The 19,593-nt window shown below is 45.7% G+C and overlaps 1 protein-coding gene across 1 annotated transcript; it reads left to right on the top strand.

Moving 5' to 3' along the window:
- Nucleotides 1-3,774: 3,774 nt before the first annotated feature.
- On the top strand, nucleotides 3,775-18,531 carry LOC132462540 (potassium voltage-gated channel subfamily H member 2-like). Its single transcript, XM_060058096.1, has 7 exons — nucleotides 3,775-3,805; nucleotides 5,188-5,418; nucleotides 14,480-14,644; nucleotides 15,511-15,877; nucleotides 16,609-16,778; nucleotides 17,562-17,608; nucleotides 18,142-18,531. The coding sequence occupies exons 1-7, from the start codon at nucleotides 3,775-3,777 to the stop codon at nucleotides 18,307-18,309; spliced, it is 1,179 nt and encodes a 392-aa protein (XP_059914079.1). The 3' UTR covers nucleotides 18,310-18,531.
- The last annotated feature ends 1,062 nt before the right edge of the window (nucleotides 18,532-19,593 follow it).

Raw genomic sequence — 19,593 nt, forward strand, 5'->3', positions numbered from 1 at the left:
ATCGTAATTATTACGAGATCTTTTCTCGTAATTACGAGATCCTTATCTCGTAATTACGAGATATTATCTCGTAATTACGAGATCCTGAGTGTGCTAACGGCTACATTAGCTGTGAAACTTTTTTTTATTTGGTGAATGCTCAGCGCCACCGTACAGCGCCACCGTACAAATGAGCTAGTAGCGTTTCGGCTGTAAATGACCGCCAGCCAATCGGAATGTAGATGTCTCTCGCCGGCGTGGGTTCCCAGTAAACATATCCTTCATCATGGTGCATGAGAGAATAGCTGCGGCCATTGCAGGGCATCGTATTTGACCGCGATTGCATAGCCAACGTGGTCTTATTAGGCCTATAGCCCGATCAGTAACTAAAAAACACATAGAAAGAATAAAGCATCCAGCATATGATTTCAACAATGTTTGAGGGCATACGCAATCCGCATTACGCAGCAGGGATGGTCGCACAGTGGAATGCTGATGGAAACCATCAGACGAGCGGTGGGTGGAGATGTGCGCGCATTTCAGAAGCAGGGAGATACCGCACAAAAAATATTTCTAATTTGTCAGTTTGCCGTGTGTCTGCCTGGCACAAATACTCCCGTTGAGCGGATCTTTTCCATAATAAACAATAAAAACACACAGGCACACAGACACGATAGCGATCAACTAAGCTATAATCTAGCAAAGCAATCGCTCCATTAATTAGTTATTCAGTGTTTCATGTAGGCCTTGGCCTATTTATGCTTATTATTCTTTTTCTATTGAGCAAACTTATGACTATCTTGTGTTTTTGTGGCTCGGCATCAGCAGCAGCATATGCCTCAACTACGAGCGTGCACAGGCAAAAAGCGCGGCTCCTTTAAATGGAAAAGCAATATCGCATGAGCGATAAATATTTTTGGACAGCGCGTTGCGTTATGAGATATGCGATTTTGTATCTTTTACAGCATTTGGTGTGAACGTAGGCTACAGTAAGGGAATACCTACCGGCGTTACGTATTCAGAATACAAATGATTCCGTTACAGTTACAATTTAAATAGTTGGTATTTAGAATACAGTTACATTGTTGAAATAAATGGATTACACGACGATACTTCTGTTTCAGCAGTTTATTCGTGCTTTCACACCCACAGCATTTAGTGCGCACTAAACGAGTTTGGTCCCCTTGGTTCGGTAGCCTACGTTTGCGTTGGTGTGAATGCAACCACCTCACTTCGATGTGAACCAAATCAGCCGACCGTGACCTCCCTGAACAGCTGGTCTCGGTTCGCTTCCAAACGAACCCTGTTTCGCTTGAGATGTGAAAGCGAACGCACCTCGGTCCGATCCAGTTCTACAAAGCATAGGCCTGATGCCTCTTTGGACGTAGCAGGCGCTCAGCCGCGCGCATATGGGAATTATTGTTTGATTAGCGGTAACTCCGAGACTAGCAGCAAATTGTCGGACCGTCAGGGAATTTGGACAGACACCCACATAAAACGTATGCTGGAAAACACACATTAAAATGCCGATGATTGAACGATCTTTACACTCTCTCTCTCTCTCTCTCTCTCTCTCTCTCTCTCTCTCTCTCTCTCTCTCTCTCTCTCTCTCTCTCTCTCTCTCTCTCTCTCTCTCTCTCTCTCTCTCTCTCTCTCTCTCTCTCATAATCACAATGCGCCCCCCAAATAATCACAATCACAGAACCCCAAAAGACTGCAGAGTCATTGGATTTCCTGTAACAACGTCAATATATATTTTAAACATTTCCCTGACCACATCAATCTAGAGTAATATCCCCAAATAAACGTTGTTATTTGCTATACTCGCAAGATTATGTTAGAGGGGTGTCAAGTACAAGGTCTCTCTCTCTCTCTCTCTCTCACTCTCACTCTCACTCTCTCTCTCTCTCTCTCTCTCTCTCTCTCACTCTCTCTCTCCCTCTCTCTCTCTCTCTCCCTCTCTCTTAAGGAACACAGCAACACCTATAGCTCAGTGAAAAAATGTTAGATGTGATAGCAAATATCTTTCGCATGAACATAGTCTTTGTTCCACTACAGCAAATTATATAAAATAGTTCACTTTCAGGGAGACTTGGGCCTAACACATTCAGCCAGTTTGAACAGAAGGACACACCAGAATAGGCCTGTTTAGTAAGCAGGATTTGATGCCGCATTCCTACACTTACAAAATGCAATTCAATGTGGAAGTAATCCAAGTATTCAGAATCCAATACTCAGATTGAGTGATGAAACGGAATGCGTTACATATTACATTTCTGGGCATGTATTCTGTATTCTGTAACTGGATACATTTTAAAAGTAACCTTCCCAACACTGACTGTCCAATTACTTATAAGCCATTTTCACAGGTCATGTGGTAGGTCATATACATCATGAGACATACAGGTAGGCCTATTTTCACATTGCACACTGCGCTATGTGCAATGAGAGAGAGAGAGAGAGAGAGAGAGAGAGAGAGAGAGAGAGAGAGAGAGAGAGAGAGAGACCTTAAGGAAAGCGACAGCAACACACTCCACAACAAGGTTCTTACCCACAGAGAGTAACACCCAGAAAAGTGTCCCCTTAGCCAGTTTGTCCTGGGAATCTGTCCAACTCACAACAACAAACACATCAGGCTAAAACAAATTGTAAGAAACAAAAGGAAAAGTATTTAGCACATTGGAAAGAGTCCACCAAAAACCAGAGTAAATTGGCATGCTATTTGTCCCTTAACAGAGACTACACCGTGGCAGAAACCTGACCACCGTGACCGACCCAAAACTGAGGAAATCCTTGACCAGATACAGACTCAGCGAACACAGCCTGGCGGATTACGAAGGCAAGCAAGGACTTCAAAGACACCCCAGAAGCTCACAAACTGCCATACCTGTTGGGAGAAATACAACAATGTGCGAACGCAGCAGCAAGATTCGTCACCTGTTGTGATGAGAGGAGGACCTCAAACTCCCCATAGACTCATCCCCCTGGACTCACTCTGCACACAATAATTGCACTAATCCTCCGTAATGTAAATACTGTGAATTTAGAGTGTATCTTTAACATATCTGTTTATACGAGATACTGTAATTTGTGTAATTTTTATAATATCGCACATTTTACTTTTTAAAGTACATTTAGTATAACATTTGATATGTATAGATATTTTGTATTTAACGGTTCATACTTATTATTATTATTATTATAATATATACCTTACCTTTTTACTTTTATAATGCTGTTTATTTTATTGTTCACCTGCTTTGGCAATGCAAATGTATATTTTTCATGCCAATAAAGCTTTTTTTAATTGAATTGAAGAGAGAGAGAGAGAGAGAGAGAGAGAGAGAGAGAGAGAGAGAGAGAGAGAGAGAGAGAGAGAGAGAGAGAGAGAGAGAGAGAGAGAGAGAGAGAGAGAGAGAGAGAGAGAGAGAGAGGAGAGAGAGAGAGAGAGAGAGAGAATTCTTAACGTGGATTCCCATTCAATGTTTCCCACTCCTACAGCCTCTCAGACTCTCAACCTCATAATAGCAAAGCCCCGATGGTAGGCTCACCGGACGAGACATAAGATGGGAACTGAATTATCCATGGATGTGAAGGGAACTTGGTTATCATGGGTCATCAAACACAGCAACCCAAAACCAAAGAGAAGTGGGAATAATGTTTAAACCCGCATTATAGAAATGCACACTTTCTCACTGTCGCTGGGCTTTCTGCGCTTTCATCGCAAAAGGCTTTCTTTAAATATTGCTGCAAGGACGTTTATAGCTGCACGATCACGGGCACTCAACAGAGAACATGCCCGTGATCCGTAAATTCGAAGGACAAAGTAGGTGGTTTAATGTTGGCTGTCTATATAATATTATATTCGATATATTTCCATAGCATAACAATGTGTTTGGACACGATTGCCTCATACTGTCCGTGGCCGTAACGTTAATCCATTTAAATTCTGTTGCCTTCACTTTTGACTTTAAAAAAAAAAAAAAAGTGTGTGCTGCTATAGGTCTCCTTCTAGTGCGCTACGACTATTTGCTCTCTAATATTTAACTTTCCTGAGACTATTATCCTACTGTAATGGCAACGCACTAATCATAATAAATGAACAACAAACTTGGATTGGAATGTTGGTTTTTATAATAATAATCTAAAGTGAAAGCAATGTATCCCACCTTCATCATCAAATCGGCCTATTGATCTTCAATTAACCTTTTTATTCAACTCAAAAGGCAAGGAATTAGTTTGAACGAAAGAACCACAAGTTTCGTAGATGTATACGGCAGGTTGAGTATAGAATGTACCAATGAATGACCCTACAATCAACCGTAGGAAAAACCACCCAGGTGTAGCTCATAACATTAATTATGGGTCTGATCCTTTTCAAAGCGGGGCAGGGGAAGTAGACTAAACGAGTGAAGATAAGTCTACTTCCCGCGCCCTGGTATGTAACAGGAAAATACCAATATTAGGCAAGTATTATAAGCGACACCTCTGTTTGTCCTGTGATGACACCTCTGTGAAAAGGGTCTGTTGTACATACATACGTCGTGTGGTGTTTTGTGTTCACCCTATGAACACGCGGGAGGAGGCGAGGCTGAGAAGGAGAGCGGTTGAATGCGGATCCTTGGCATCTCAAAGCTTCTTTGGATTAAACCATTTGAGGTCTTCTGCTTGTTCGTGATTTTAATTAACTTTAAAAGTCTTTTGCTCAAATTTTGGGACCAAGTGAACATTTCTAAATCCATGTCTATATCTATATATCTATCTTGATAGATCTATGAATGGATCTATGTTGTCTGGGAGACGTCAAAACATAATATCCATCTGTTAATCGGGCCCTCCCTCAATTTTTCTTTTGGTCTGTACCTCCTCAATGTCATCGGTGCCATAATGTCAGTGTACGGTTATCGGTCACCGCCTTGGGAAAATAGACTGCCCATTAAATCGTCTTGACGGAAATCAAAAAACTATTTAGAAATTCCCTGCACACCTTGATAATCCTTGATAACATAATGAGGAGCAAATGGCGGATTCCCATTGAACAATCTCCCTTTCCTCACTCCTGCTGTCGTCCCGTTGTACCTGTCGGTCTTACACTCCCTTTACGTCCCCGTCCCCGTCCCCGTCCCCGTCCCCGTCCCCGTCCCCAAACCCCCCTCTTTCACCAAGCCACCCTGCATGATGAACACAAACTCCGCCTCCTCTCCCAAGACAGGAAGTTCATCATCGCCAACGCGCGGGTGGAGAACTGCGCCATCATCTTCTGCAACGACGCCTTCTGCAGCATGTGCGGGTACACGCGCGGCGAGGTCATGCAGAAGTCGTGCACCTGCAGCTTCCTGTACGGCCCAGGTACCCGGAGGCCCGCCATGGCCCAGATGGCCAAGGCGCTGCTGGGGGCCGAGGAGAGGAAGGTGGAGATGATCCTCTACACCAAGGAGGGTGAGGCAGCAGCGCAGCCGTTCACCACCACCGGGTCCATTGTCTGTGTGTGTGTGTGTGTGTGTGTGTGTGAGTGTGTGTGTGTGTGGGGTTGTTTGAAATGAAAACCCCACATTAACCCCACCTGTACATTGGTTTGTGTACGGCGACCCGCTCTGTGTTCAACACATGCTATTAAAGGCGCGACTACTGATTGGATTATATGGTGGACCGCTGGTAGCTGCTGATTTAAGCGCTGACGTGACGCACTTTTACTCTGCTAATTGCAAAGTGAAACAAAGGGCCGTGACAGCGCGGCCCCAGAATGAGCATAACCTGAAGGAGTTTTTTAAAGACACGGTCAGGTGGTTGGGTTCTCCTTAAGTCATTCTTGACTTGTCACTGTCAAGATAAGTCATTCTTGACAGCGACACCTTATTAAGGGTACAATAATGAACCATCCATTAACATTAGTTAATGCAGTCATACGCATTAACACATACCTACACATGTGTATGTGTTGGCAGTCAAACTCAAATCTGGGTAAACGGAGTGTTTAACTTTCTTTTGCTTCATAGTGGATTCTCGACCGTTGACGTTGCCTGAGGCAGGATTCTGTATGCGTGTAATTGGCCCACAACTCAAACGCAAACACTCACAATCTCGGCAACTATACTACTATAAAGAATCTTAGCTCCTGGCAGTGTGTGAATCATAGTGGCTTCATGCATCACACACACACATGCACACACGCACACGCACACGCACACGCACACACTACCTGTTCAGGGGACTGCTGACCTTACTGGATGATGCGGGAAAACAATCAAAGTTTCACACACACACACACACACACCACACACACACACACACACACACACACACACACACACACACACACACACACACACACACACACTTTCATACATATATATATACTTGTATTGATATATATGCTTATAGATATAGTGCTACCTTGAGATAGCAATATCACTTATTTTGAAACCAATGTGTTTCACGTCCAAAAAGACCAAAGAAACGATGTATCGCCACACTACTCAACTATATCTCATCACAAAGTACTAAACGGCTATAATTAACATGAGAGAGGAACTTGGCTGTGAGTCAAAAAGCTGCATTCATATTGATACCGAATGATGCCTTGAAATCAAGATGACTCAAGATGAATAGTTTGCATGAAGTACAGTAAGTTCTCAGGAGAGAGTTGGAGACAAGGTTGGAGACATTGACACAGACTCATTTAAACTCATACGTAAAAGATATTCTATTATACTCTGTGCTGCGAGTGAGTCCAGTGTATTACCAACAAGCACTCAAAGGGGCTTAGGAGAAACACACACGCACGCACGAACGCACGCACGCACACACGCGCACACACAGATTCACACAACCACACAAACACACACAGATTCACAAAACCACACACACAGATTCACATACACGTACACACACTCATAACAGATCACTCAAGCACATCCTTCGGTTGCAAACAAAAGCCTAAAAAAGCCTGGCTTTGTTTTAAGAGTTTACCATTTTCCACAGTGCACACCGCCTATACATGTGCACAAAGTCACAGACAGGCATGAGCTTGTGTGTGACTTCAGATCTCATCTCGTGTTTCAATGTTGATTAAGTCAGCTGTCATGTACGTCAATGGCAAGGAGATTTGCACGAGCTCTGCGCTAGTGTGTGTGTGTGTGTGTGTGTGTGTGTGTGTGTGTGTGTGTGTGTGTGTGTGTGTGTGTGTGTGTGCGTGTGTGTGTGTGTGTGTGTGTGTGTGTGTTAGATGAGTGAGTGATTGGGTCTGTGAGAGAGAAATGATGATAAGGCAGCAGTAGACTCACATATCAGACTTAACATCATTATCTACAGTCTGATGGCAGACAAGCTCAAATCTGGGCCATTTCCCGCACTAGTAAACCGCAGCCAGCATGTTACCGGGCGACCCGTTCAAGCAGCCCGTCACTACTACTAGCTTTTGAATATGAGGGAAAATATTATTAGGAATGTTAAAAACAGCCAGTCCATATCAACATCTTATCCTACTTTATGTAAACTGCGAATTTGCAGTTTAGATTTGGACCAAGTTCAATCCAGTTACTATGTAACAAGTCATTTGTAATCTCAAGTTCTCTTACGGTTTGGTTTTCCTTTAATGAGCAGTATCTATGAGCACTGCAGTTTCTCTCAAGTTGGGTACTTCTGCTGCGCCATAAAGCAATGCGAGGGGGAAGAAGGTGTTCCCATGGGACAGGGGCAGAACTGGACCCCCGCCCGGCCCTCAGCCTCCGGTACATGGCTCCCTCAGGCTCAGTGGGGCTCATCCTTTGAAGTCAAAGGGACACTCTTTGAGGGGTATTTTAGGCCCAATCCCATTTCTACCCCTTACCCCCTCCCCTTACCCCTCCCCCTTGTTTTGAAGGGGTAAGGGGAAGGGGTAAGGGGTAGAAATGGGATTGGGCCTCCCCTTCAAAACAAGGGGGAGGGGTAAGGGGAAGGGGTAGAAATGGGATTGGGCCTCCCCTTCAAAACAAGGGGGAGGGGTAAGGGGAAGGGGTAAGGGGTAGAAATGGGATTGGGCCTTAGTCTGTGAAGTTACGACGACGGAAATAGAAGGCCTCTGATGCAACATTTACAGCCTGTCCCCCAATGTCTGCAGAGTATTCTGCTTCTCTCTTTCTCCTTCCTCCGCAAAAGTGCAGCTATTAGTTGACTTTCAAGGAACAAACGCGGTGTCCTTCTACACACAGGGCAGTGTCTCGAGGACCTTTTCGCACCATGTCAATGCTGTTAATAATAGAGGTTCTCGGAGTACAGCCTGATTAAAAATGCAGATCAATTCCAAAACGTATTCCTGAGGGCTGCGTATATAGGGAGCGCGGGTCTCTGAAGTCACGCTCCAACCACAGCGATGTCATCAGGGAGAGGTCTCACGGCTCTGAAAGAAACCCCATTTCTTTTTAAAACAACTTTTTGTAGCATCAAATACACTTTTTTTTTAAATGCATGTAAATAAACAGTTCAATGTGCATTTTTTAAATATTCACAAGAACATACAGAAAGTAGTTTTATACCAAAATAGATATTTGCAAGGGCGTTTCATCAGTAAGCACTGGTTGGTAAAATGTCTGAAAATGTAGAAAGGGAAAACCAAGAGCTACAAGGAGACTCTGTGATTTATCCAAATCACTTAGTGATACAACTTGCCATTAAAAGCTACTGGTGTGCATGCTCATATAGCTGCGGATATTGATTAACCATAAACATCATTGTCTAGATCCATCCTATACCGATGGAGCATCACTCAGGGACTCTGCGGCCACTTTGTTTGGATTCCCCACAAACAATTGATTTCCTCTCTCTCTCTCTCTCTCTCTCTCTCTCTCTCTCTCTCTCTCTCTCTCTCTCTCTCTCTCTCTCTCTCTCTCTCTTATAGTATGCAATAGGCTTTCTATTCAATCAACTATTGACTGACTACATTTTATATTTCTCATTTTACACTTTTTTTATATATTACTTTTTCTTTCTTTGTCTGTGCTTATTGCCCTTGCCTGGAGACAAGAGAGAATGAAACAGAATGAGAAAGGTCAAAAGGTGAAAATGCCGGGTTATTATTCTCCCCTACAATAACCCCAATAATAATATACAATAATAACTACAATAACCACTTCAGCGAGGCAGAGGCAGCTGAGGGGGCACTTTCTGAAAATTAAAAATAATATTTATTTGGCAAAGGTAATATCTGATGCCTGGCATATTACTACCTGGGGCCTTCTGGGATTATCATCAGCATTGTTGTTTTGTGACACTAGTTGTCTTATCTCTTGGGCTCCTGCGACGGGAAATATTTTTTTCCTGCTTTCAGGACGCGTGCAGCAAATCAAGTTAAGAAGTTAATCAACAAGAAGAAAAAATCAAGGAACTTGTTTGGAGATGCATGTGTCCATGTTGTGAAAGCGGACGGGATGCCGGCCTTCTCAGTCGGTCTCATATCTCATTCCAGGCCCACTCAATAATTCAAAAGGGCCATCAAAATGGCCGGCATCCATCATGTCAATTGGCAACTGTTTTGTAACAGTCAATGTCGGTCCAATCAAGGACCAGGCGCAGGGCAACAGTCCATTTTCCTCTCATATAGCTGCTTGTGGTATAGTAAGTAATGGATCCAAAGGGATACCTCAGTCACACTTCACCTTTTGAAACAACCCCCAAAAGGGTCGTACAGGCTGCAGCCACCTGCTTTATGTTGCTCCTGCAGAGGTTGTGCAGTCATTCTAAGGACCTCATCAACCTGCTGGAGCTCAATATTGCAAACAATTCGTAGCATGTAAAGTTAATGCCAATGGTTCAAAAGTAAATTGATCAAAAACCTCACTGCCGTAACAAGGCGGAAAACTCCTGTCACCAAGACATCGCAAACATGTGGCCAATGACCAATACCAATTTAATCTCTCTTATTATTCCACATACTCAACAAAGTGATGGTTGCTTGCAAGACTGACTCGCCCGACATGTGTTAAACTTGAACGACCAAAAGTGTTATTCTGCCCCGGGCTGCTTGCACGAAAAAGAAGAAGATGAGAAAGAGAGACCAAGAGACACAGAGAAGAGAGAGAGACAGAGAGGGAGCAATAATGACTATAATTGCAAGTGGACCTAAGGGAACCCGTATTATATCCTTCAAACCCATTAATAGAGAACATTAAATCCAGGCCATGTTGTCTTCTCGTTAGTCATATCTCACAGGAGCATGCGCAGATGTTTTGGCAGCGCCCAAAGTACACACACATTGGTTAACCATTGACCTCTACTCCTAATTTGGCTAATCTACTTCTGTTTCTGTATTATTCTCTCTCTCTCTCTCTCTCTCTCTCTCTCTCTCTCTCTCTCTCTCTCTCTCTCTCTCTCTCTCTCTCCCCCCCCCCCCCCCCCCCCTCTTCTGGTTTCATAAACAGAGTAGCGTTCAATGAACCAAGAGCAAGGGGATGATATTAAGGAGGGCATCTGTTTATTACATCGTTGGGGTCAACACTGTGCTCAACACACACATGGGGAAAGGAAGAGCAATTAAGGAAGAGCCATAATTCTGCCCCGCATGCAGTCAGTACTACAGTTCTATAGCCACAGAATCCGAAGCTCAGGGGAGAGAGAAACACGCTTCTTGATCCAATGAGTTCCTCCTTATATGGATCCGTTCATTATAAATTAACGGAGACTCCTCCGGGAGTCGTTAGGAATTTAGTTTCATCCAATCCAGCTTCTTCAATCCATACCCTCTCTTCAAGCTGTTAACGTGCTTAACAAATACCAAATGGTTCAACATTAAAAATAGTTTTTCTTTAAATTCTAATTAAATTAGAATCTGAAGTTCGTCGGCAGTTGATCAACCAATAATGAAATACGATAGTGAAGCTAAAACAGCCAATATTGGGTGAATTATGTTGAATCATATGTGTTCTATTGATTGGCAGACAAAATGCTTTGCACATGTAGTTCTGATGAAGTTCTATATCATATTGCCTCTGATTCATTCTCTGTTCCAATGTTTGTATTAAATACCACTGATATACTCACAAAGGCCAAAGGGGCTTAAGAGGACATCCAGGTCAAATTAAATTTTCAAATTAAAAAGTGCGATCAGGTTGGTTGACGTCATGACATCCGTCTTCGGGATTGTTTTCGACCCTAAATCCTTTTGGGATTGGTTCAGGGTTTTCTTTATGCACATCGAATCAATACCGCTCCAGTGTCCGAAGTTAATGGTGGAGATCTACGTAGGTCAAAGCAAATTATCCTCTTGTGTGTGTGTGTGTGTGTGTGTGTGTGTGTGTGTGTGTGTGTGTGTGTGTGTGTGTGTGTGTGTGTGTGTGTGTGTGTGTGTGTGTGTGTGTGTGTGTGTGTGTGTTTAAATTAATCTTGGGAGTCTTGGGTACAGCTGCTTTGTAAACCGATCGATTATTAGACGAAAAACAAACACGTTTTGCTAATGGACTGCAATCGACAGTCATGTGACATTAGCACAAAAGGGTACACCTGTACTATAGCAGTCCCTCTCAGAAGGCTTTTAGCCCCATATCTCTCACTGAGCGCAGTATGATCAAGAGGAACAGACAACGCAACAAAACTACATTGGACTTTCTTGACTTCCAAAGCTGTATCGGACGTTTGAAATGACCCAAGTACTCGCGTAACTGTGGATCGTGGTCCCTTTCAGCTCAACAGAATTTCAGCTTAATAAATCCATTTTATGTTCAGACCTGATATGCACTGAAGGTCGTTGATAACGCTTGTACTTGTGATTATAAATTAATAACGTTTTTCTTTATACCAGAAACAATTCTGCTCCAAGAAGTACAAGACAGAAGTGGTGAAAGCTAGGTAGGGGTTTCTAAAAAAGCAGAACATGGAACATAGAAACATAGCAATGGAGAGATGGCCGGGGAAGGGTCATCATAAGCGATATTCCCTTCATCATTTCTGGTGGTGCCGTGAGCTAATCCCTGGCTTTATCCCTTTCTTTTGACTGATGCGGTACTTATGTTCCAATCAGGAGTGTTGATCCTAATTCTGTCATTGTCCCAGAGGAGACAGCTGCCATCCTTCACGTTGACCTTAGCATTCAGTCACTCACTCAAACACCCGCACACGCATACACAGACAGACACGTAAGCACACCCACTACGCACACACAGAAAGACACACAAGCTCATACCATCGGCACATACTTACACATAGCCTGCCTCACTTTCCATCTATCTTCCTCTCTTCAGTCCGGCAGAATTGACTCACTGTCACACTCTGACCTGAACATGTATGCATTCTCATCTCTCTATAACACACATGCACGCACACGCACACTCATGATTCTTCGGAACTCTGGTCTGTATCCTTTGTGGGCGGGGCTATCCATTGACCCGCTCCTAACGCTGGCAGCTGATTGGAGGACAGTAAGGAGGTACAGGAGCTTGGCTGTTCTTAGTCCCGGCCCCCTTTCTGACTCAGAATCTCTGTGGACACGTTTCAGAATCAGGATTCTCGTTGTGACAGTGTCAAACTGTTAAATGTAACGTAGCTTTTATTTATTTTGAATGTTTACGTACTTTAAGGTGTCCTCTCTGGTTGTGTTGTGTTTAATTGTTATTTTAATTTATCGTACATTGATTTTTGTACCCTTTTTCTGATGGCAGACTTTTGCACAAATCGTCTACATTTTGCATGCTAAAAGTAGAAAATAAAGTAATTTATATTCTATTCTATTATTAGCACATCTGCAGTTTGGGCAATCTGTTTGAAGGATAATATATTATGCTGCCCACCTCCAAGCTGAATGGTTCTTGGTTCAATCTCCAATGGCCCCCAATAGTATTTTCTATGAATAAATAGTAAGACACTTAATGGTTCCTGTGAGATAGGTGATGAAGCTGCAACGACAGAAAAGACAATGCTAGTAATAGAGATATTTATAGATGTATTTTTATAGTTCCCTCAGTCTCAGTGTTTTTTCGTACAGTGTGTGACAACTTGCTTAGGTGTGATCAAAAGTAGGCCTCAGTTTGAAGAAATATTTGAGGTTGAAGTTAAATTTAGGATGTTGGCACAGCTATCTGTACCAGAAGTAGAGTTATACATTAAAATGTGTAATACCATTTATTATGAAAAAACAAATTGACATTTTACGTGGCTTAGTATACCTGTTTACCAGGTTTGTGCCTATTTAAATACTTATTGAAATATCTATCTAATAGCATTTCATGCGGGCACAGGTGGTAAATATCTCTGAATGTTAGTCCACTGAGTTTGGATTATAACATTGGAAAAGCACCAAATATTTATTATGTGTTTTGTGTGTGTGTGGGTGTGTGGGGGGTGTCTGTTAGTGTGTGTGACAGAGGGAGAGAGAGTATTATGGTACATATTGTAACAGCTGGTGCCCAGTAGGTAACTGCGTGGGTTCAATAAATTAGTTAGCATGTAACCATGCTAATCCATCTGGCCCCATGACCTAACCCTCACAATATCTCCTGTCCACACACACACACACACACACACACACACACACACACACACACACACACACACACACACACACACACACACACACACACACACACACACACTGACCCCTTTATTTAGTTGTGTGATTTAGGTTGTTAGCTTCTATGTAATAACTGCTTAATAGTTTTTAGGTGGTCAATTTCATGATCCTCTTAGGCAGTTTTTATTTATTAATACATACTGATAACGCATACGTAGTGTTGGGCACATTAGGCACAGCCCACCAATGAGAATAGCCAGGACTTTTTTTAGACTCATCTTCTTATAATAATAATAATATCATTTTGAGCCACTTTAATTTCCAATTCCAAGGCTACTAAACAAAAACCCGAGGCCTTGTCCGTAGACCTGTATTAGAGGATGAACCTCCATCAGGACCCTGCCTTTCTGTGGGGCAGGGAGCGGACGCCACCGAGTCTGTGTGGGTGAACGGAAGGCGCCTGGCCTGGGGGGCAGGTGGGGCTGGAGGGCTGGAGGAGGTCAGAGAGATAACGAGGGACCGGGGAGCTTGTTGTATGTGAGGGGGAGGCTGGAAGCCAGTGTCTGTGTGCGATGCCAAGTGTGACCTACTGCCAGGGTGAGGATCTGCTGCCCTCTGGCTCCAACTAGTGGCGAAATAGCACGCAGCAGCGTCCCAAGAAAAAATTGTCAACGACTTGCAACCTATTATGCCCTTATTTTTACACAATTAGGACTGCAGGAAGGCCATGGCCGATGGGAAACAGACAAAAGAATAGTCAGCAACTATTCTTATGGTCCCAGTTTGTTTACTAAGCAAACACAAATCAACGCAAAACATACATTAAAAAAATTACTGAACAATATTTATAACATAATTATTTTCAATTATCAAATTAATTTGTTCTATTATTGTAAAATAGTCTATTTCCAGGATAAACTGCCATACATCTTGCACTCCCGTCGTGTACCACCAGGGGACGTGTTCCACAGGATGAGTCGCTCTGGTCCAACGTGTTCCCCTCCTCTCTGACCGTTCCTCCCGCAGGCGAGTGCTTCCAGTGCTCCATCGACGTCGTCCCGGTGAAGAACGAGGACGGCCTGGTCATCATGTTCATCCTGAACTTTGACCTCCCCACCGACCCGAAGCCCTCCAGCCCGTCCCCGGCCAGAGAGCTGAACAACGTGCTGCACATCCCCTGGCTGGCCCAGGGTGAGCCTCCCGCACACTCACCAGGGTTCAATTAAGGGGGGGGGGGGCAAACTGAAGGTGGATTCTTCCTGTGTCTGAACTCAGAATCACTCAGGTTTCACAGAAAGGGTTTGGTCTAAGAAAGTATAACTGTGCTCCTATTTATGCATAGATTTTTCTTCCTAAAATGTACGTGTCGTCCATTTCTCTGTCTGTCTGTCTGTCTGTCTGTCTCCCTCTCCCCCCCCCCTCTCTCTCTCCCCCCCTCTCACTCCCTCTCCCCCCCTCTCACTCCCTCTCCCCCCCCTCTCCCCCCTATCACTCCCTCTCCCTCCTCTCTCTCCCTCCCCCCCCCTCTCTCTCTCTTCCCCCCCTCTCTCTCCCTCTCCCTCCCTCCCTCTCCATCCCCCCTCCCCCTCCCCCCCTCTCTCTCCCTTCCCCCTCTCTCTCTCCCTCCCCTCACTCCCTCTCTCCCTCCCCCTCTCTCTCCCTCCCCCCTATCACTCCCTCTCTCTCCCTCTCCCCTCTCTCTCACTCCCTCTCCCTCCCCTCTCTCCCTCCCCCCTCTCCCTCCCCCCTCTCCCTCCCCTCCCCTCTCCCCCCTCTCTCTCTCTCTTCCCCCCTCTCTCTCTCTCTCCCTCCCCCCTCTCCCTCTCCCTCCCCCCTCTCCCCCCTCCCTCTCCATCCCCCCCTCCCCCCTCTCCCCCTCCCCCCCCTCTCTCTCCCTACCCCCCCTCCCCCCTCTCCCTCCCCTCCCCTCTCCCCCTCTCTCTCTCCCTCTCCCTCCCCCCTCTCCCCCCCTCCCTCTCCATCCCCCCCTCCCCCCTCTCCCCCTCCCCCCCCTCTCTCTCCCTACCCCCTCTCCCCCCTCTCCCCCTCCCCCCCAGTGAGGAAGGGCCACCTGCGTCTCCTCCTGCGGTCCCTGGGCTCCGGCGGGGGCCCCCAGTCGGAGGAGAGCCCGGCGCCGGGGCCCCCCGGGGGCGGGGCAGCGCTGGGGCCCCCCGGGGGCGGGGCGGCGCTGGGGGCCCGCCTCCCCCCGCTGGGCCACGAGTCGGTGGTGCTGGAGAAGCTGCTGTCCCTCCCCGAGAGCCGGCGGCTGCAGGAGGGGGCGTCGGGCCTGCTGCTCTGGGACCAGGAGGAGGAGGCGGCCTGGGGGGGGGGGCGGGGCCAGGCGGGGGGGCGGGACCCCCGGGGGCCGCGCCCCGCCCCCCCGACCGCGCCCGGGCCCCGAGGGTTCTACGGCTTCTCGGCGAGGTGAGGCGGTCCAGAGCAGGGAGGAGCAGCTCTTCGTTGGCGCCCTGATGATGATGATGATAATAATAATAATACATTTGGGTTCAAAAGCGCCTTTAGAGGAACCCGAGGACCCTGTACAAATAAAGTGCATGTGCTCAATAAAAGGCGTCAAAGCAGTCACACACATGATCAGATAACGCTGGCAATATGGACGTAGTGCACGCAGACAGGGACGAAAAAAGAGAACAAGTGCACAGTGCGGACATGGACGCAGGCTGGGAACATTTAAAGATGTAGAGATGAAACGAGTAAAACGGGGAAAACAAACGAAAATGGGGTAAAACTAAAACTCTGTGTTTTAAAGTGAGTTTTTAAAGTGGATGTTGTTGTGCTTCATTATTGCCGTGCCTGATCCATAACAGTGGTTCTCCATTTGGGGTCAAAGTAGACAGAGGGGCACTTGAAGGAGTTTGGGCAGGACTAAATAATTGTATTCCTAGCCTACTTGGTAGGAAAGAATATTTTGGGGGGCGGGGGTACATTCGTAGAAATAGTTAGAGAACCATGCCCTAGGAACAATGCATGAAGGGTCCACCAAATTTTCTGATCTTTATTTCTGACCAATCAGGGCATCTCTTATCAGCTTATATGTATAAACACATACTAATGTTCCATGATCGCAATTTGGTCTGGAGGGAAGAAACGTTTCTTCATTCATTTTCTCCGCTCCATTTCCTCATGTTCAGCAGAGGAGAGCCGGAGGAGGAGGGGGGGGAGGACTGTGCGTTCGGTGACAGCCCCCCCGCCGGCAGGCCGGAGAACGGGGCGTCCAGCGTGAAGCACTCCTCCTCCGTGGACGACCTGAAGAAGAGGCGGAGCTTCTGTGAGCGCCGCCTGCAGATGAGACACAGCTGCACGGGTAACGAGGCCTTCAGCTCCCCGAGGAGGCCAACCCTCACCTTCTCTTCCAGTGGTTTCTATTTTTTGATTCAATCCCATCTCCTTTAGAGAAAATTATTCAATGCCGTTCATTTAATTTGCTGATGATTGATTTCCTAATAGAACCAAATAACAGGCAGCCAACAATTCTGTTGATTAGGTTTTCCTGAAGTATTCGGTAAAGATCACCTGAACCATAATGAAGTGATGACAAGGTGAACAAGGCATTGTAAATGATGAGGGATGGGATGGGTGACTTTAGTTTTCATTTTTTAGATTTCATTGTTGTACTCTTTGAGGTTTTATATGCTCTATTCTTGCCATACTGAAGTCCCCGAAACCAGACCTTTTATCATTCAAGCAATCAGCAATCCCTTTCTTGTCTATCGGCCGTTGCTATAGATCCAAGTGAATGAGAACCGTTCACACAATCTGAACACATTGATTTGAATCACAGGTGAAACTGCAGTTGCTGATTGCAGCTTCATAGAGCAGAGCTCATTTATTATCCGCTCCTCCTCTCCTCTCCTCTCCCCCCCTCTCCTCTCCTCCTCCTCCTCCTCCTCCTCTCCTTCTCTCCTCCTCCCCTCCTCCTCTCCTCTCCTCCTCCTCTCCTCTCCTCCTCCTCCTCTCCTCATCTCCTCTCCTCTCCTCCCCTCCTCTCCTCCTCCTCTCCCCTCCTCTCCTCTCCTCTCCTCTTCTCTCCTCCTCTCCTCTCCCCCCCTCTCCTCTCCTCCTCCTCTCCTCTCCTCCTCTTCATCAGGTATTGGATCCAGTAGAATGCCGGCTGGAACATCTGACCAGGATTTGGTGAGCTGCCGGATTACATACAAGTGAAACACACACTTACGCACGCGCACGCACACACACACACACACACACACACACACACACACACACACACACACACACACACACACACACACACACACACACACACACACACACATAACTTGGGAGAGCCACCAAATATTGACATTTAGCTGCTAATCACTCTGTCAATGTAGCTTTGTGAAAGAATTGATGGATAAGAGGTACTGTGGAATGACATAAGAAAAAGCTTTTTAAGCACCTTTTTAGGAAATTGAATAGCGATGACGTAGGAAAAGGTAGGTTCGGGTAGATAATTGTATACGTTTTCCACTGGCGGTGAGGAGTTGAGGAAACCTTATTCACTTTTGCTATGGTTGCAAAGAGCCTTATTTGGTGGAAGAATCTTAGATGATGCTGCACACACACACACACGCACGCACTCGCACACGCACACACACACACACGCACGCACGCACACACTCGCACACGCACACGCACAGGTCCGTGACCCGGGGCTGCTTGCTGTGCAGGTCCAGCAGTTGACCCAGAGCCTTCTGGAGCCCAAGACGGACTCGTACGTGGCGCTGCACTCTGGGGAGAGAGACATCCTGGCCCCGTGTAAACTGATGGACCGGACCCACAACGTCACGGAGAAGGTCACCCAGGTGAGTGGAGACACTCGAGGGGTTAAGGGCTGATCGTGGTTCCACGTGGACGCAACTCAAGGGGGTCACGGACCCCTTGCGTCCGTGGGGTCCCTCCTAGCGTCCACCGCAAGGGCCGGACGTGCGCCTCTCAAAAATTGGAACCTTGCGTCGAGGCAACGCAGCAGCGAGGGCTGTGATTGGTCCGCTCACTAAAACCTGACGCAGAACCAAAACAGGTTCACGAGTGCGTTGAGGCGAATGTGTGGTCGCACCCCCGAACCCCTCCAACACCGTGATGTCACGTCCTTTTGAAAGCATTTGAGTTGGTTGTTGTGTTGGTATTATTGTTTATTTGGTCATTGTTTAGCAATGAATTGAGAAATGATTTGTCATTACGGTGGGACGTTTTTTCGGTTTAAAAACGCCACACCATTTCTCATGCGTGACCTGGCAAAAACAAGGTTTTAAAGGGACACTGTGTAAAAATTACTCCCATCTAGTGGTACAATTGTATATTGCATTCAAACTAATAGTGCTCGCTTGTTCAAAAACTACGGTGGGCAGTATGTGCCAAGAAGCTGTGTCATGACATCCAATACTACCTCATCGAGTCATTCGAGTGATGATGAGGTTCGTTATTTCAAACAAATTTCAAACTGCATTGAATCATTAGTGTAAGCTAATGATGTCTGAGTAATTACTCCTCGAGCAAGATAGTGAATTATTTCAGTCATCATTCACGCTGGCTCAGAGTGAAAACGCGTTTGCATTTCCTGTACCACGTAGTGCTTTTTGTCCCTCTCGGCAGTTCATAGACCGGAAGAACATGGAAGCCTCCATGAAGCTTACCCGTCCTATGTAACTACATATTAATTATTCTTCGCTCAGGAGGATAAGTGAGATTTTTGGCAGAGATAATTTTACACCAATGAGGACTTATTTATGAATGAATACGTTGATTTGAGGTAATAAATTACTTAAAATATTACACAGTGTCCCTTTAATTAGCGAAGGTTACAGTGTATTTTCATTGATTTAGGACATTGCAGAACTACAACTCTCTTGACTCTTCTCAAAATGGGTAATGAGCCAACAAAACGTCCCATGATGCATTCTGATGTAGGAGCCCTTTGTACCCTTTAGTCTGCTACCCGTGCCCAGAGACATTAAAAGAGCAGAATCCAAATGAGTAATTTAAGTGACGATGATATATTTAATAGATCAAAATGTGTCGTGTTAGTGTGTTTTTTGGCCTCTAGATGGCCCTGCAAACCGAGTTAATGCAGATGCTATGATTGGTAGAAGAAGTAGAAGTACCCTACAATCCATACATTC

Source organism: Gadus macrocephalus, chromosome 8 (genome assembly GCF_031168955.1).
Source record: "Gadus macrocephalus chromosome 8, ASM3116895v1".
NCBI lineage: Eukaryota > Metazoa > Chordata > Actinopteri > Gadiformes > Gadidae > Gadus > Gadus macrocephalus.